General features: G+C 36.4%; 1 protein-coding gene across 3 annotated transcripts in view; it reads left to right on the forward strand.

Annotated features, from left to right (window-relative positions):
• The window catches only part of CSMD3 (CUB and Sushi multiple domains 3), a 574,767-nt gene that overhangs the window by 515,335 nt on the left and 39,379 nt on the right, over nt 1-20,053 (forward strand). For all 3 annotated transcript variants that reach the window (XM_088523156.1, XM_088523167.1, XM_088523178.1), the window contains 4 exons: nt 7,734-7,907; nt 9,873-10,046; nt 11,953-12,138; nt 15,274-15,447. In XM_088523156.1, the coding sequence (XP_088379282.1) occupies nt 7,734-7,907; nt 9,873-10,046; nt 11,953-12,138; nt 15,274-15,447 (708 nt within the window). The remainder of the gene's footprint in view (nt 1-7,733; nt 7,908-9,872; nt 10,047-11,952; nt 12,139-15,273; nt 15,448-20,053) is intronic.

A 20,053-nucleotide genomic window follows, 5' to 3' on the forward strand; every position in this document is an offset into this window, starting at 1 on the left:
AAACTCAACAATCCCTTATAAAATACTAAGCATCCATATGAATTAAAATACAGAAATAACAAATTATGTTTACTTGATCAATAAGATATTTGGAGAAGTTTTTGATTATATTACTAATACTAGAGGCCTTTACAATAAGTTGAGAGAGCAAGCAGAGAAATCTGATATGGTTAAACACTATTAAGTGTTAGCATTTGCAATACTATGTTTTCTGGAATGCCTTCTATCTCTTTTAAGAGAAATAATAGACCTTTCAGATCGTGTCTTTGCCTGCATTGGCCAATAGTCCAGTACAAAGGAGAAGATCATGAGACTGAAATAGCTGCTGCTGAATCCCCCATATCTGCCATACCTATGATTCTGAGAGTTTTCCTTGGACAATATTTAGTCTGGTCCTCTGAGTTAAATCTTCCCAGTACTCATATAGCTTTAAGTTAACAAAAGGTCCTGTTATTATTTAGAACCCTTTGTGCAAAAGGAGTTGGAACATATTTTTGGGACACTTAGAGTTGAGCTTCTTGTGTTTGTCCTATGAAAGGACAGAACTTGTCCATACCAAAACTGCTCTGCACATGCAAGAGTTACATGGAGGGTTTATAAAATGCTAATGTAGACAAGACCTGGAACCTCAGCATTTTTAGCTCAGCTTTTCTTGATTCTCTTTTTCTTTGTTCATGCACAAGTTTCCCTCCCAAACTCTAATGAGGCTTTTGTGACACAGTCCATTACTTGCAGCATGTGAGAAGACTATTATCCAACAGATCCATAGAGTAATATGTTCAGCAAGGTAGAAGTAACAGCTATGACCACAGGGGCAGTGTAACCGTGTCTGTTTACAATGACAAACACTCAATATGTGAATCATAAAGAGGTGTCATTTAGCACCTTCAGTCAGTTCATATCTGGGGAAAAAAAAAAGCGTGAAAATATATAAGAACAGCTTATGAAGTGTATCTTGATTGACGAATGAAAGCACCAGTGCAGAGGAGAAATAATTGAATTAAAAGGTCTGAAGAGATATTAGAATTACTTAGATTATGTATTCTGATTTTCTCCAAATAATAATTATAATGTGAATTAAGTAAGCCAGAAACTAAAATATGTATGTATTTACAGATATGCAATTTACATATTTGGAAGAGTTAATGTAGATGTGAAAAGATATCTTCCATTCTTATCTTTGAGAGCAACATATGTATACTTTGTAGTGGACTATGTCTTTTTCTATCAGATAAGGATAAAGGAACTTTGGTATTATGTAAAAAAAAAATCTCTGTTAACTTTCATTCACTGAAAAGTTTCCTTTTTCTATTGTTATGTAGAATATGTATGAAGAATAGCCTTTCTGTCAGCATTTTCTTCTTAAGAACTTTAGGAAAAGTATACAAGCAAATATCTTTTCCTTCCTCTTCACTGTTTTTAAACAATTCTTTTAATTAGAGATTTCTCAACACTAGGCAAATCTGTATTTCCAATTATATTGGTCTAATAATCCTAGAGTTAGCTATATCTTTTATTTTTTTCATGCTATCTCAGTATGAAATAACTAGACTTTCAAATGTGGTGGAGGATATCTTCCCTTTAAAGAATTGTTCATTTTAAGGTATTCTGCAGAAAACTCGGGCCATGGGTTTAAAAGGTGCAGGAGATCTTAACCATTCATCTCAGTTTTACCATGGTTTGAACAGCTGAGAAGGGAGGAATTTCTGAAATTAGCAGGAGGAAGACCCAAGACGTTGACTGTCTGATTTTAGTACTGTGGTTTTCTACAGAAGTTGTGTGCAAACAGAAGGATACGACATAATATACCCTTATCAGAAATTCAAGTCCTGTAGAGAACAAAAGAATTTAAACATGAGTTTCAGATAATTCTTCCCTCCTCAGTTGAGGTCACCCTGACAGGTTAATTAACATTGTTGTTGAATAATAACCTGAAGCTCTTTTTTTTTTTCCCTAGAAATATATTGATATGCAGATTTCTTTCAGTACTACACTGCTGTTTGACATTATTGACATCTAAAATAAGCATAGACACATTTTTGTCATTTAATGCAAAGACTCTGTATTCATTTATTCCTTCCCTTACATGTTGGAGAGTAACCTTCATTCTGCGGAAAAGCTGAACTTTCAAAAGGTTCAGACAGTCAGTTATTATGTTCCTTTTCCTTTGCTGGGCCTGGATTTTATGTTATGTTAGGTAATTTGTTTGATGCTCACATTTTAGTAATGCCCTTCACTCTGATACTCTGGCTGATTTTGTTTCTTACAAAATAATACTTCACCATGGTTATCTTTCTTAAGCTTTACTAGGGTAGAAATTGAGAAGATCATAGTCCTTATTTTTCCCTTCATCTCTGTTACTCGGTAAAATTTCTGCACTGAATCTGTTTCTTTGCAGCATTCACTGTGAATTTAACTAGGGTACTATGAAGATTTAAAATTTCTTTTTTCCTGTGAGAATTATCATAACCTATTTTACATAAATCAATGATTGAGAATTTTTCTTATCATTTTCTAATCTTATTCTTTGTTTCCTTTAACTATATCCATAACTCTACTGCAGTAAAGTCCATATTTATTAAGTAACTGTATTTGTTTAGGAATTTAGAAGATTTTTATTATTCTCTCTCTCACTCCTGCATTCTAATAAGTTCAGACAAGATCTTAGTGTCTGAACTTCTTTCTCTGTCCCATATATCCCACAAATCTTATATGATTAGTTTTCATATTTTACTTTATAGTAGCATTCTAATGTGACTAAAATAGTGACTAAAATATACTTTATTGTAATTCATCCTAAAATTAGAATATTATTTTAGAGATAAAGAAACTATACTCCATTAGATAGCAATAACACTATTAACTCTTTCATCCATGATAAATCAGTATTCAATGTCTTATGGTCCATTTAAACAGGAGTGGAAGTCAGCAATAGAATCAGTATTTGCTTTCTGATTTATTTGAAGAATAATTGTTCCTTGAATACAAGAGGAATTAAAAAAAAATCTAAACCTCTGTTTCTTCTCCCAATAATACTTACAATCCTTTATTTCCTTATCTTTTGGTATCTTAGTTTTCTGCTGTAATTTTTCTGTCAGATCTTGTTCATACTTACAGAAAGCTCTCTCAGTATAATACTCATACTGCAGTGTTTGCATTCAGTCCCCAGTGAAGACATTCCATCTGCAGAGCTTGCATCCTAACCAATTTTGTAAATGGATTGCATTTTAGGAGATTATTTTAGCTATCTCATAGCAAAAGATAGATGCACCTTATAGCTATGTTGGATGAAGGGTAGTTATATCAACAGCAGATTTGTGATTTTTTTCAGTTTCAACATACCAGATTTCAGAGCAGAACTCCTCTCCCAGTAATGATTCAATTGGGAAAAGTATGGAATATTTCCCAAATGAAAACAGTATTTTAAAATGATATCACTTTATAGCTTTGCACTATTTTGTGCAGAAGTGAGATTCTGTATTGTTAGTCCTTGTAACCAAGGAGTAACCTTGTCACCAGAGTGAAAAAACAAATATCATGGAATATGAGCAAGTGAGTGAAGACAAGTTTTGGGTATACAACTCTGAACTCAAATGAAGGAATACAGCAGATATTTTTTACCTTTCCACAATAAGTATGTCTCTTAGTATTCAGAAGCAGTGGTAGTTCCTCAGCAAAATGTAGCTATACAGGTGCAATATCTGTTCATCTCTATATCTCTATATATACACACAGGTGTGCATATATGCACACACTCAAATAAATGCATCAAAAGCCAAACTGAATGGCACTTCAAATAATCATTTCAAGGTTTCTTAATAAGAAGAGTGAAATATTTCTATTTGGCATAAATTCCTTGACTTTAAAATGGAAGCAATTAATAGCAGAAATGATTGTAAAAGCTGCAGACATAGAAGTAATGGATAGGCACCTGTTAATTTGAAATGAGCATTTTGGATTTTTTTTCCAGAGATATCTGAGGAGAAAAATGATAAAAATGATAAAAGGGAATAATTCTACTAAAAGTTGTCCGAAAGAAATTAAAGTCTTGTTTATAGGAGAAATAAAAATAGAATAAAATAGAATAAAATTGAACATCCTCCTTTTCTCTTTTTTGTCTTGATATTGAAAAACTAGCCATAGCTACTTTTGCAAGTGAAGGCCTTCATTTCCTTTGAGGGAGGCCAGTAATATGGATGTGTGAAATAAAGTGGAAAACTAAAACAAATTAAAAAAAAAAAAAAAACTTCTGAAAAATATTAACGAGCCTCTGGCTTTATTGCAACTGAGGGAATTTATTCAGCTTTCATAAATTGCAGTAAATTTCAGTGATGTTCTCAAAAGTTCCCTAATCAGGAACAATGTATACCATTAGAGACACTTTCTATGCGGAACACACTTAACCAGCTACCACGTGCACCAAAACACCACGTGGCAGATGGTGTTTTGAAAATGAAACGAACAGGACTGAACTCATATGATTTTTCTTTGTTTGTTTGTTTGTTTGCTTTTGTTTTATTTTGTTTTATTTTTTATGTCTCAAACAAAAAGACTTGCACTGGAAAGCAGAGTGAAAAAGGGAGACAAAGCCTACAAATCCTAAATGTTATTTTTTTTTTATTATTCTTTATTTTTTGATATTGAGATGAAAAATGTGTCATAGATGTCTGTCATATCCTATTAGTAAATCATACATATTTCCTTAAAACTTAATTATTAATTATTAGTTGATACAGAGTTTTGAAATAACAGATGTACTTTTTTTGTAATATTCTTCTTACAATTGTGCTTCTATATTATTTTTTTCTTCAGTTTAGAAATTTTACATGGGAATGGAATTAAGCACTACTATTTAGAATGCATATTCTACTTTCCCACTAATGAATAGTTCACGATTTGTCATGGAATACAGTTGATGTTTCAGAATAGGTGGATATAATCAAGACAGAGAGATTTTGAGTCAAAACTAGCATCTGAGAAGTTTATGAGACTGACAGGAAGTACCTCAACAGGATGGGAATTTTAAGCTGAATGTTAAATTTGGTCAAGTTAGACATTACTGCAAGACTTGTGGGTGATTTACAGTGAATTTTGCACCTGCTCCAGCTGCTTCTTTGTGCTGTCCATATAGTGTAACAGAAGCTGCAGTCTGTGATTGGTCATTTGGTGGGCTAAATTGTCCTAGTTTTATTCTCTCAACTAAGGAACAAGAGATAGTCCTTTCCAGTGATGTATTCTACTTTGACTCTACTGCTGTAATACAACATGAAAACTTAATCAAAGGCCAGGTCAAATATTGTAAATTTATCAAACACCCTTTGGGGAAAGCTGGAACGTAGTCATCCTTGTATAAGAGATAACATCTTCTATAGACAAATATAAAAACATTACAGTAAAAATTATTCCAATTAGTTGTTATCAACATTTGAACTAATTAGTTGCAATTAGAAAATGATCCTCTGAACATGGTCAGTAACACCACAAATTTTTTGGTTGACCTTCTGATACAGAGTGGATTTTTTTCCAGCTCAGTTTTTACTACTATGCTTCTTAACATATCAGTGTGATAGGATAGTGAACTTGAGCTCTTACGAACTGACCAAATTATGAATTTCCTGGAGAATCAAGTGGGATTATACATTTATATATATATATAAACATGTATTATGACGCTTACTTTTTCCATAAAATATAACATTTGAATATGACAAAGATTTCAAGTATGCCTGGTACTCAGGTAATGCTGTGACGAGTGCAGAGGAAATGAGAGGGATGTTTTGGGCTCCACAGTACAAGAGGGATGTGGAGCTGCTGGAGAGAGCCCAGCGCAGGGCCACAAGGATGATCGGGGGCCTGGAACATCTGCCCTATGAGGAGAGGCTGAGGGAGCTGGGCCTGTTCAGCCTGGAGAAGAGAAGGCTGAGAGGGGATCTAATCAGCGTCTATAAGTACCTCAAGGGAGGCAGTGAGGAGGATGGTGCTGGCCTCTTCTCAGTGGTGGCCACTGACAGAACTAGAGGAAACAGCCAGAAGCTGAAGCATCACAAGTTCCGCAGGAACTTAAGGAAAAATTTCTTAACAGTGAGGATGACAGAGCACTGGAACAGGCTGCCCAGAGAGGTTGTGGAGTCTCCTTCTCTGGAGATCTTCAAAACCCGCCTGAATGTAGTCGTGTGCCACGTGGTCTAGGTGTCCCTGCTGGAGCAGGGGTGTTGGACTAGATGATCTCTAGAGGTCCCTTCCAACCTTAAGCATTCTATGATTCTATGATGTTCCCACAAAGAGTTGTAAGTTTGGATTTCTGTTCCTCATAGAGAATTGTAATCACACCCATCTTTTTAATTTGTGCCACAATTCATACACTATCTATAAATTCATGACTGTATTATGACTCATAAAATGAAGGACAATACAAGGCCCAAAATGCCAGAGGCAAGTAATAAGAAAATCTCATATTTGCAAATTTGCAATATTTTTTTTTTCTGCAAGAAGTTTCTAGCCAGCACGTAAAAGAAGGAAAAGTCTTAAATATTACATAAGAACTAAATGTTCCAAAAAAAAAAAAAAAAGTGTCAGACAGTATTACTTCTAAATCTCTTTTTTTAGTTGCAATCCCATATTTTGGAGGTTTGATATTTTGGGGGAGGAAGAGGAAAGAGAGCAGAAGGGAAGCACAGAAGTTTTGGGTGTCTGATAATATTTTATTCTCCAATGTACTGGATGAAATTGCTCGTATTCGTCACCTTCCTTCCTTGTTATTGCAGTTAGTGCTTAATCATACATCACAGTCCCCATGAGCTCATATATTCTCAGAGGACTTTCCATTACAACATTGTTTTTTGAAGTTTAGTACCTTAGGACTTTCTAGAGTTCATTAAGAGATATACTAAAAGAAATGACACTTCATTCTTTTTTTTTTTTCCATATTTCCTCTAGGTTAAATGGGTGTTTGTGACATTCAGTCACTCATACTGTACACGTACATATACACTCATAGTGTATCAGTATTTACTTTTGTAGTGTAAATAAAATATTTCAGATATTTTCAGCATACAGGGACAGAGCTTAGGCCAAAGCAGCAGTGGTTTTTTCGTTACAGGACATTTACAGATAGTCACACGGATGACTTTAGCCCAAGCATGCTAGTCTTTTGGGATTTCTCTTAGAGAGAAAGAATGCCCTGGAAGACAATTCTGAATGTAAGGTTCCGTTAAATCATCCAAGTTATTTTTTTTTCCATTATAAGTCAGGATATATATTTATAATGTCCTCAAGAATTTTTATTGATAATAGATTTATATTTGTATAGATTTACATTCATATTTGCTTATATATGTAATGACCTAACTTCCTAATGGAAGTGCCTTATTTTACTAATTTTAATTGTAATTTGGACCAAAATATAATAGACAGAATTAGGATAGAATTTTGCAGGTCTTTTTTAATAAAAATAAAATGCTTATATTTTGGAAAGGAAATTTGATGACATAGATGACATTTGTTTCACTGTTTCTTTTTCCCTGATTTTTTAGTTGTGTAAATCTTACATATTCAAATTCACTTCTGTATTTTTCTCCAAGTTGGTTTAAATAAACTCTTGAATTAAGGTAATCGACAAAACTAGAAGCAGTTCAACATTTCCTTGTTTTAATTAAGGAAGTATAATTAAATTTTGTCTGGCATATTTACTCATTAGTTTTGTTTGTTTTTATTATTTATTTTGAAAATTGTAGCTGGCCACTGTGGAATTCCAGATCTTATAGTCAACGGTCAAGTAATTGGAGAAAATTATGGCTATAGAGACACAGTTGTATACCAGTGCAGTCCTGGTTTTCGGTTGATTGGTTCTTCTGTACGAATATGTCAGCAAGATCACAACTGGTCTGGTCAGCTTCCATCCTGTGTGCGTAAGTAAGCATGGCAGCAAATATTAAATTATGTTACAGGAATAATTTGTCAGACAAGATGAGGCATGACTTTGGAATTTGGCTTCATTTAAAAAAAAAAAAAAGTCACTTAAAGCAGATTCTTAAAGGTATGCTGTCACCTGAAATCAATCGTGAAGTTTAATGCTGATGCTTAAAATATGCACTTCATCTTTTGGATACTAAATACCCATTTTTCAAATATGAATGTGAATGTTCTTCAGAAAGTGATGGCTCTTAGGCACTCAGGTGCTCAAATTTAAAGAAGGTTAGATGTGCCTTAGTTGCTTTTGGAGGTATGTAATTTGCATTTACTTAAACCACAGCAATTAGTTAAGTACTTCTGTTTGAATTATACTGTCAAGCCTGATGACTAGAACATTCACATCAAAAAACAGTCTTCTTTTTTCTTTCCTTTTGCATTTGTGGCATTAATTTTTCATTCTGTTAATGAGATTTCTTTTATGTATTAACTGGATGAACAAAGCAATTAAATGATATTATGTAATAAAAGAAAGCACTTCATATGTTTTAGAAAAGTTAGGATGTTCTCAAGGGATTCTTAATTGAATTACAACCATTGTTCAATAATTCAGGTTCAGTAAAATCAGTGTTTTGAAACTGCATTAGTCCACCTGCAAATGTGCTATATTGCTACATTTCTGTAGCAGAAAACCTTGCCAGAAACTATCTAAATGTATCATCATGCTAGCTGCTTCACTGTTAATTCATTACCCGTTTTGCTCACTTTCTTCATTGTTTTAGATGACAGTTTATTCATTTGTTCCACATAACACTAGTTTTACATAGGACTTTATTACAGTCATTTTAATGTATTTATTTGGTTTGCACTTCGGTCTATTAATAGTTCATTAATTCCTTTTATTATGTTTCAAATAAACATTAGGAAATATGCTTCTTTATAGATAACCTTTAAGACAAAAAAAAAAAAAAAAAGATGACGTGGGTAATCAAGAATTTCTAAATTATGTTGTTAATGTCACTGTTAGAACAAAAAAAAAAATTGCCTCCAGATCTGCTAAGAGCAGAAAAAGTAATCATTGTTTCTTTCTCTAAACAAATCGGAAAGTGTTTTTTTGAACACAAGAGAATGTGCAATACAGCATTTCAGAAAAGGGTACAAGACATGGGAAAAAGATTTGACTTACAGAGGGCATACTGTTATAAACAGGGTCCGTCTCTAAAGTTAAGATGTGTTTTTTAGAAGTGGCTCTACTTTAAATATTCAAATGAAATGTAGACACATCACCTTTCCTGATCTTTTTAACTCTTCTATATGTTTTAATGGAATTTTGAAGACAACATGTTTAAATTGTAATTATTATGATTTTTTCTAATTTGAATTCAGCATGGCTCTTACTTGTACAATGGGCAGATGTATTACTACTGTACATTGTTAGTATATATGCATGTGTATTGATTCATAGAGTTTGCTGTGATTGGTTTATACACTATAATTGTTTTTAAAGTATTTTACACTTTTTTTGTTGTTTTAATTAATTTGCATTCTATCAACAGGCTTCTTTTGCAGTTATTATGATAAGATGATTGCATAAAGCAAGAAAGAGAACATATGTTAGATCTAATAAAATTAAGTAGTTTAGAGAAAGTGTTTTATAATTTTTACAAAGCAAGGTTCATTCATTAAAGAAAGGAATTTTTTTCATTTAAGTCTACTTTTGTCCCTGCCAATATGTTTAGAAGATGAGTAGTTCACTCTACAAAATGCTGAATATCTACATCATATTCCTCACTTACTCCTCACTTACTGGGTTCAGAGGAATGTCACTATTTTATAAAAAGTGCTCATTACTTTACAATTTCGAACCTGCCATTATATAACCTTTAACAATTACTCATAAACATGAAAAGCGATAACAGCATGCTTCTGTCTTCGTCTTGTTTCTTTGTTTTTGGGTGCTCTAGCTGTTAGCTGTGGTCACCCTGGCAGTCCAATTTATGGAAGAACAAGTGGAAATGGTTTCAACTTCAACGACGTTGTGACGTTCTCGTGTAACACTGGGTATGTTATGCAAGGGCCAATGAAAGCCCAGTGCCAGGCCAACAGGCAGTGGAGCCATCCACCTCCCATATGCAAAGGTATGAATGCAAAGACTTACCCATTTCCAACTGAGTCAGAAAATTAAGGTTGGAAAATAAACTGAAGGTAAAGGGACATTGTCAAGACAAAATTGAAAAGTCATATCACTAATCAGTATCAAAATGCTAATGAAACATGACTCATATTTCAGTAAGTCTGTTCTACATGCACAAGATTGTTTTCAAAAAAGTTATTTGTTGATGAGGTTTTTTAAAAAAATTTACAGTATAAAACATGCATGGCGTATTAATAAATTTAAACTTTAGTCCAGCTACTATAACACCTTGGTGTTATAGTCTAGCACAATAATGTATTAACCTGTCATCTGGTATGCCACTGGCATCTAAAGATCAGGGATTCAGCAAATACATTGAGGATTTTTTTTCCATTTTACACAGTCCTGAAATCTTATATTAGTTTTAGAAAAGACTTTAAATTACAGAATGAACTTTGTGCAGAACATCATTACAGATGTTAGTATGCTGCAGCAAAATCGATTCTGATTATTATGAATTTGTTCTATTATGTTTTTTGTTTGTATTGAAGTGAAAAGTGAAAAAAAAGTGAAAAGAATTTACTTTGTATACTTGAAAACTGCCTAAAGTGCAATAAATATTACAGAAAAGGCTGCACACCCTTGTGAAGGATTTATTTGCAATCACAAGATAAACTCAGCAATGCACTTAATATTATTATACTCTCTCTCTACAGGTCTGCTAAATAGTTTGTTTCCTAGCCAGCTCCAATAATTGCTGAAAACTATTGAAATGCTCAGAGCTACTTCTGTTTTGTTTGAGGTGTTCAATATATCAGACCAATGTTGAATTAATAAATAATTTTCATTTTATTCAGTGTTAATGCTTAATAACTTAAAGATGAGTGTTCAATTATTATGAAATTCCTATTGGCAAAACAGAAAATGAATTGAAATATAACTCATTTTTTTCTCAAGGAGAAAAATAAAAGCTTACCAAGTCTATCCATCAATGCAAATAAAAAGCCTGGCCTGTCACTGAATGTTAAGGAGGTCAAGCCCAAGCAGTAAATTAGTTCTTGCTATGAAAAAATTATGCATCCTGGTCTTAAGGCATCAGGATTTGAGAACTGCTAGAAAGAGCACATAAGCAGACTGCAGTGTTTGGGATGGTGAGTAAAGAGAAGATGGTGAGACATAAAGTAACTACACAGAGTAATGTAGGTAAGAGAACATATTTTGGCTTGAATCTGGCAACAGCTTTATTTCTTTTTAAGCTACAGAGCTTTCTAGCACATTTTCTTACCTAATTAACCATCTGTCTTTGAGCTCAAAACATCTATCTCAGCTATATGCTTAATTATCAAAATGGTAATATGAGAACATGAGGATGTTTGAATGGCTCTATGGGTCTGACCAAAGGCACATCTAGCACCATAATCAGCTTTGGACAATAGTTTATGTCAAAGGAAGGATAAGCATACAGAAGCAGAATATAGTGAATGACACCATTTCCAGAGTTGTCCAGAATTTCATGTGCCAGAGATTTCTAGGTAATGCCCTTCTGCTTGGATACCCTCTCTAAATCCTGAGTCCATTAGTAAGTCTAGTCATTTTTAGTAGCAAATATTACAGGCCTTCATGACTCTCTGTGAAGAAACATTTCCTTTTATTTGGTCTGAATCTGGCATCTCCTGATTTCAAATGATCTTCCTAGTTCAGTATCATTATATATAATAAAATCAGGATAGCAGAGCATCAGAAATTTCTTATAGGAATATATATACAGAGTTTCTTATGTATAGAAGCGCATATTAGGAAAGGAAAAAGGAAAATATATGAAGTGGTCATGTATGAAGTTCTGGTATAATGTATTTGTATGAGTCTAAAGTCTATGTTTTATTTATTTATTTATTTATTTTTCTTTTTAGTGGTCAACTGTTCTGATCCTGGAATTCCTGCAAATTCCATAAGAGAGAGTAAAATTGAACATGGAAATTTCACATATGGCACAGTGGTATTTTATGACTGTAATCCTGGATATTTTTTGTTTGGCTCTTCTGTTTTAATTTGTCAGCCAAATGGCCACTGGGACAAGCCTCTACCTGAATGCATTAGTAAGTAGATAATGTGTATACTTACACTTAATCATATTTATATAGGCTTTTGTGTGTGTGATAATGATGTTCTCTGCTCTCGAGAGTAGTTCAAGTAGTATGGCTATGTTGTTACTGATTTTAGCAAAGAACGCGGAATATCTGCAGTCTTGTAGATAATACTTCTCAATTTCACCTCTATTAGTTTTCATCAATTGAGATTTCTCCAGTTTTGTTATTCTCTCCCCCACTCTCCCCTCCCTACCCCCCATCAGGAAAAAAACGAAACTCTTATTTCTTTTAACTTTTAAAATATTTATTTCTGGAAGTTGCCTTTATCTCCAATGGGAATAATTGCTTGATTGAAATTCACAGTTAAACTTATAACAAGATTCCAACTTTTTCACATTAAATTATAAGATACCATTACCATTTTAGAAAGTCAAACAGATATTAAATGACACACCTCCAAAGGGAAAGAAATACTTAAGGTAAAGCAGCAAAAACTTATTCTTTTTTGGTCTTCTTTTGTGATTGTCACCCTCAGTCTTCACTCAGCATTATCAGAATAATACAGATTTTCCCATATATTAAACTGGCCTTTTGGAATGGAAGTGCAATATGAACTTTTGAAAGGGCACCCTCAGGTTTGTGTCATTTATATAGAGAGGTCAATGAATTGTAACCGGAGCACTATCCACATTAAATTCATAAGCACAAAGCTTATTAAAACCTATTCTGATATAACTACTGTAGATTGTCTACAAGAGCCCTGTTTCTGCAAAGATTTGCAAAATTATTTCTATTTAGGACATCTACAAGGCAGCTTGTTTTAGCAGTGTGAGAGCAATAGAAAAGAAGTGGAAAGCAGACTAGATGTTTTTCTTTAACCTAGGTTCAATTATTTTTCTTTTTACCTAGCCGGATTTCAATCTTTCTGTAATTGAGCTCCAAGTACTTACCTTCTTTGAAATACCAAAAGAGAATTTCAAGAGGCACGTAGTTAAAATGAAAAAGCTATTCCCCTGTAATGTAACTGCATTCCTTTGAAATGTGTTGTCCTACAACAAGATCTCCTCTCCTAACTGCTATAAAATGGCGTAAGAAGCAGAAGTCAGTGGTGGCTTGGGTCATGGTAGTCTTTCTACTTTCCCTTTGAATTAAAGGCTTTCAGGGGTACATGTTACTTAAGCATATGTTGCTAGAAAATACCTTATATTTGAAGTGTACCTCAAATAAAGATCTGCTCAGAATATATACCTCAAATTACAGTCAACAAATCAGTATTCTATACTTCAAGGTAGTATTCTCAATTTATTTTTGAGATATATGCTTTGATCTGTTATTTCTAAACTGCAGAGATGTGAGTACATAAAATCCACACCTTCCAAGCTGGAAATCCAAATAACATAAACCAGGCTTTGCTGGCACATGTGCCATCCTCTCAATAATTCTATCACAGCACCTTGTCCTGACATTTTTCCTGCAAGTAAGGATGTCTACTATACAGGCATTCCCAACTTTAAGGCAAGTGGTAGAAATTGTTTCCACCTATTAGAGAAACTTCAGTGTATACTTTTAAATTCTTCAACCCTGATCAAGCTACTGATAGAGATAAAAAAAATCCTAATGAAAATGTTATAGAAGATGATGAAGTGTTGATGCAAACTACATTGTATGATTTAGGGAACTGCAAATACTATGGAATTCACAGCTATACATTGTAGCTTTTATGATGTGTAATTACAAATAACATAAGTATCTTTGGTCAAGAACACATGCCACATGACAAGTGTAAAATTAAGAAAAAAAAAAGAAACATGCAATACATTCTGTGTATTTTTCTTATGAATTTTAACTGTCTATTTTCAGAACTTTACATCTTTGATTACCTTCTAAATTATTCCTTGCTCTGAATTCTTAGGTCTTTTTGTTTACTGTTGTTACATGTAAGGATATGCTCCTTAATAAGTTGTTGATGCTAACTGTTAAGCTTAAAAGAGGCTTATGTTCTCTGTAATGATCATAAGACCCCTTTCTTTTTTCTTTCACTATTTTTACAAAAGTGAAAACTTTCACAAAAGTTTCACTATTTTGTTTCCTATTATTATTATCATTTTTATCTACTGTAAAAATTTACAGGTAGGAGGCTGATAAAATTATTTCAATGGCATTATCTTGATTATTGGCGAAATTTCTATCACTTAGCCTGTTTTTGTTCTTGAAAAAGTGACTGTGAAAATCAGAAAAAAATCAGAATTTTCTGTAATTTGAAAGCCAACTAAAGGACTCAAAATATTGTGTTAAATTTTCCAATTTTCTGTGTTAAGTGCTTTATGAAATTTAAGCCAGATAGAAGGATTAAGTATATATAGGCTAACAGTTGTGACCTGGTCTGTGCAATCTGTTAGAGGAAATCACGAGTGGCAAAATTATGAGAGTACTAAAATTAATCACAATATAAAAATAGCTATCAATAACTGATCAAAATGAACAGGATGACAATTGAGTCAATCCATGACCAGTTATACAACTGGGATAATGTAGGAATTCCCTGAAAAGTCTGTGCAGTTTATATCAACTGAGGGTGCCTAGGCACCTTGGTTAGGACTATCTAATCAAGTATTTTATTCATTGACATACAAAATTTTAAGCATTCAGAACTTAAATCAGTAGAAAATTAGTACCTAAGCATTACATTAAAGCTGATAACAAAATTTCATAGTTCTTCTTCTTAACATAATGGGCTTCAATGATTTAGGATCAGTCCATCAGAGATGCAAGTTTGAGTATTCTTTACCTCAGCAATGGCTTATATATGTGCCCTCTTTCCACACCATTTCTCTGAAGACTAGGTAGATCAGCATGAATGTGTGCACATTCATTCCACAAAGCTTATCTTAGTGTAAATATAAAAATATGTTTAGTCACTTTATGCTAACGGTATCTATATGTCTTTTTGAGTCATACAAACACTTGTTTTATAGGTTTTGTTCATTAATATATTTTGTGTTTCTAATGACATACTTTAGGCCCTCCTCCAAGCCCTATAAAGGTCAACTTTTTCACAAAGTTGGCGTATAGCATTCTGATAAGTACAAACTATTTGATCAGTGATAATAACCCTTTTTTATCTTCAATAATTATGCATTGTAGTGATTGACTGTGGCCATCCTGGCATTCCTCCTAATGCGGTCCTGTCTGGAGATAAGTATACCTTTGGGTCTACTGTTCATTATAGCTGCACAGGTAGACGATCACTGTTAGGGCAGTCGTCTCGTACATGTCAGCTGAATGGACACTGGAGTGGTTCTCTTCCTCACTGCTCAGGTAATATTTTTGAATTACTGTGAATGCCCTGAAACTGTTTTGAAATTATCTGGGTTTTGTCAGAAAGGTGTTTTTTTTAAAATTTGAAAATTCTATGCATAGCTAAAATGCTATCTTAAGAAACATGAAAAAAAAAAAAAAACAATTAACAAGAAAATCATTTGGGGAAGCTGAACTTTCCCAATGACATTTAGCACAAATGGGAAATTTCACGTTCAGTGGAATGGGGAGGGAACTAGTTTGTTTTGAACATACTTTTTATGTTACCCATGGTAAGTGTATTAATTTCCACAGGGAAACCCTGCATCATTATCTCTTCAAGATGATGGGCTTATTTTCTTAACTTGCAAAATAACTACTGGCTTGAAACCACCTCAGTTATATCTTAAATGCATCCTTTTAACAAGGCCCAGTGGGCTCCACATTATTTCAAGATAGGATACTTGCTTTTGAGAGGAAAACAGCTGATCATTTTAAGAGTAGCTCTTACCAAAGTCAAGATATTCTTTCCAATCACCTTTAAGTTTAGGACTATTCTCTTTTACAACTTCAGTTAGAATCTGTTTAACAACACAGAACAAGTGAAAAATAGAAATCCATGTCACACAAATTTGGAAGAGTTGGCCAAGTCTCATTTTTGGTATTAGAATATATGTGTATATGGATTCTGATAGAAGTTAATCAAGTTATCTCTCTTCATTTTTAATAAATACTGGGGTTGGTTGGTGTTGCTGTTGCTATCATCTGGTTTCCATTACATAGATTAAAAAAAAAAAAAAACACTTATTTCTGGAGTTTATTCAGACCTATTTAATTTAAAATACTCTGTTGCAGTTCTGCTGCAGTTGGCTGCAGCGTCCTGGTTCAGGGACGGCACGGCGACCACCCCCAAACCACTCGGGCTATCAGCTAGTTGACACAAATGTGGTGGACGGCAAATGGTGTTTATTGATGGGTAACAAGGTGTTATATAGCTAGGTTTACAACGTCACATCCGTCTGCTTACACCATAGACTAAACACTATTGGCTATTAGGGGCCCTATCTTTCCGTACAGCACGATATCTTCCGGCCGCCGTTCCCTAACTATCTGCAACAACTTCCCCCCTCCCTATGCATAACAAAACTAGCTAAAATACAACTATCTTATTCTTATTACTATCTTATTCTATTCTTATAGTTATACCAATCTTAAAATTACATATCATAAACTTGACATAAAACATAAGGCACAAAGAAGAAGGCGCGTAGAAGGTAGGGGATGACAGGTAATACCAGGGTGTAGGAATAGGGTGTACCTTGGGATAACTTGGGGGTAATACTAAGTGGATATATTCTTAAAGCAGTTGTTGGTGTTCTACTAACATGATGTTAACCTTCTCTAGCCGATTCTTGACAAACGGCATGAGCTTATTCAATATACAGGGTCCAAAGATTAGCGTCATCATGATGATTGTGATCGGCCCTATTAAGGTGGATATCAGGGTGGTTAACCACGGCGAACCGGTGAACAAATTTTTGTACCAGCTGCGTTTGGAACAGGGTTCAATGGGTGCTAGTTGGCAAGGCATGGCACTGAAAACTGGTGGCCCTGTACTTATTTTTGTACTAATTGCTCGAGATTGTTCAATCTGTTCAAGTACCCCATTTAAAGGGCTGGTGTGACTCTACCTGTCCTATAGTGACAAGCTGCAAAATTAAGATAACGCAAAGGCATCGTGGCCCCCTCTTGCGGAGGCTGTTTTGTTGTTTTCTGGATTCGGTCAGCGTGGAACTCGCAGGCTCGGGCGGGACGCTTGTCACCGGGGTGTACGGGTTACGGGGGTGTCCGATGATCCGGTCCTGTGAACAGAAACTCACAATTTTCATTAGTTTTATTTTGAAGGTAACAGCCACCTGAATTGGGGTCAGATGCTCTTCCTTTGCAACATGCTTAATCATGAATGCTCCCGCCGGTTTTTCTTTAATTCGGATGTTTACCTTTTTTTTCTCCTTCCTTAAGTTTGAATCGGTTGTGAGCCACTCGTCCTGACTAGTGTCTGATCCGGAGTCGGAACTCGACTGACTGGTCACTTCCGGGTTCCGGTACTTTTTCGTTGGGCTTCGGCGTTTTTTGAAATGTCCGCTCTGATCGGTTCTCGGCCCCTCCCTCGGGCTCGCTCCAGGTCCCTCACTCGGACCTCCTCTCGACCCCTCCCTCGGGTCTTCTCTCCGCCCCTCACTCGGACTTCTTCTCGACCCCTCCCTCGGGTCTTCTCTCCGCCCCTCACTCGGACTTGCTCCCGACCCCTCCCTCGGGTCTTCTCTTCGCCCCTCACTCGGACTTCTTCTCGACCCCTCCCTCGGGTCTTCTCTCCGCCCCTCACTCGGACTTGCTCCCGACCCCTCCCTCGGGTCTTCTCTTCGCCCCTCACTCGGACTTCTTCTCGACCCCTCCCTCGGGTCTTCTCTCCGTCCCTCACTCGGACTTGCTCTCGACCCCTCCCTCGGGTCTTCTCTTCGCCCCTCCCTCGGACTTCCTCTCGGCCCCTCCCTCGGGCCGCCCTCAGCTGTCCGGTCACTCCCATTGGTTTCCGGCGCCTCACTCGCGCCGGGGGCACCCTCGCCCCGCCCTTCCCCTTGTGGCTCGGCGCCATATTGAGGGGCATAGGGTGGTGGCCTGGCCCAGACGTCATCATGCTCTGACTTCTTTTCAATGTTCCTAGCTTCCTCGGCTAGCTCGCTCCAAACAGATTTCGGCTGTTTCTGCTCTTCTGTAAGCGGGGCGGGGTTCGGGGATGGAGGGGATGTTTCACCCTCTTGCTGACCTTTAGGCTCAGCAGAATTGCCATCATCTGGGGGGTCCAAAGTCTGCGCAGTTGTCCCGATTCCCACTTTGGACGTGGCCAATAAACAGTCTTTTACTGCTACCCAAGTCTCCTGCTCTTTCATAGCTTTCTGTAAGGCTTGTACAACTTTTCCCCAAGCCTTAAGGTTTTTCCCACAACCTGAGAATATTGTCTCCTCAGCTAATGCCATAGTACATTTGTCCCACAGTTCAGGGTGGAGAATATCCACCGGCTGGTCTATAGCCTTAATTTTCAAAAGCCTTGTAACTGCAAGAGTAAAATCTTTTGGCTTACAATCAATCCCCCAGTAGTTATGTAATTGCGATACGACCTTTATGAGGGCTTCCATCCTCCTTGTTGATTCGGTAGTGTCCCCTTCGCCGGGGTGGTCCACTTGCTCTGGCTGCTGCTCACGCTGCTCGCTCATCCAGGCGATGACGTTCCCGGGTTTCGGCACCACTTGTTGCAGTTCAAATGGCTGCAGCGTCCTGGTTCAGGGACGGCACGGCGACCACCCCCAAACCACTCGGGCTATCAGCTAGTTGACACAAATGTGGTGGACGGCAAATGGCGTTTATTGATGGGTAACAAGGTGTTATATAGCTAGGTTTACAACGTCACATCCGTCTGCTTACACCATAGACTAAACACTATTGGCTATTAGGGGCCCTATCTTTCCGTACAGCACGATATCTTCCGGCCGCCGTTCCCTAACTATCTGCAACAATACTCAGATATCTTCAAAGGTAAGAAATAGGAAGAAAATAAGGGACATATTCTACTTCGAGTTGCAACTATTCAAAAGTAAGAGGTGAATACTACCTGATATGCAAGTCTGACAATACTGTTACACCAGTATCACATTAAAAAGTCAAGGATCATAGAATCATTAAGGTTGGAAGTGACCTTTGGAGGTCATCTAGTCCAACCCCCCTGCATGCAGGGTCACCTAGAGCATGTTACACAGGATTGCATCCAAGTGGGTTTTGAAGATCTCCAGAGAAGGAAATTCCCCAACCTCTCTGGGCAACCTGTTCCAATGATTTATCACTCTCACTGTTAGGAAATTTTCTTAAGTTCCTGTGGAACTTTTGGTGCTTTAGCTTGTGGCCATTTCCTCTTGTCCTGTCACTGGCCACCACTGAGAGGAGGCTGGCCCCATTCTCCTCACTGCCTCCCTTAAAGTACTTATACACACTAATCAAATCCTGTCTCAGCCTTCTGCAGGCTGAACAGCCCCAGCTCTCTCAGCCTTTCCTCATAGGGCAGATGTTCCAGGCCCTGATCACCCTCGTAGCCCCGCGCTGGACTCTCTCCAGTAGCTCCCCCTTACACTGTGGAGCCCAGAACTGGACACAATACTCCAGAGGTGGCCTCACCAGGGCCGAGTAGAGGAGCAGGATCACCTCCCTCCACCTGATCACCTCCCTCGCTCTTCTTAATGCACCCCAGGATCTCATTGGTTTTCTTGGCCACAAGGGCACACTGCTGCCTCATGGTCGACTTGTTGGTCCCCATGATGCCCGGGTCATTCTCTGCGGAGCTGCTTGCAGGTCAATTCCTAGCCTGTGCTGATGCATAGTGTTATTCCTCCCCAGGCCCAGGACCTTGCACTTGCCCTTGTGATATTTAAAGCATTAATAATAATTAAATAAGGATATTTAAAGCATTAGTATGACTGTTTCTCTTCAAAATATCTTTTATTTCTCCTGCTTCATCTCTTTGGTGTATTCAGGCATAAACTGATTACATCAGCTGCAGTTTAGGAATACAAATTTA

Source organism: Tinamus guttatus, unplaced genomic scaffold (genome assembly GCF_059628265.1).
Source record: "Tinamus guttatus ecotype Peru unplaced genomic scaffold, ASM5962826v1 Tinamus_guttatus_pri_ptg000012l, whole genome shotgun sequence".
Classification (NCBI taxonomy): Eukaryota; Metazoa; Chordata; class Aves; order Tinamiformes; family Tinamidae; genus Tinamus; species Tinamus guttatus.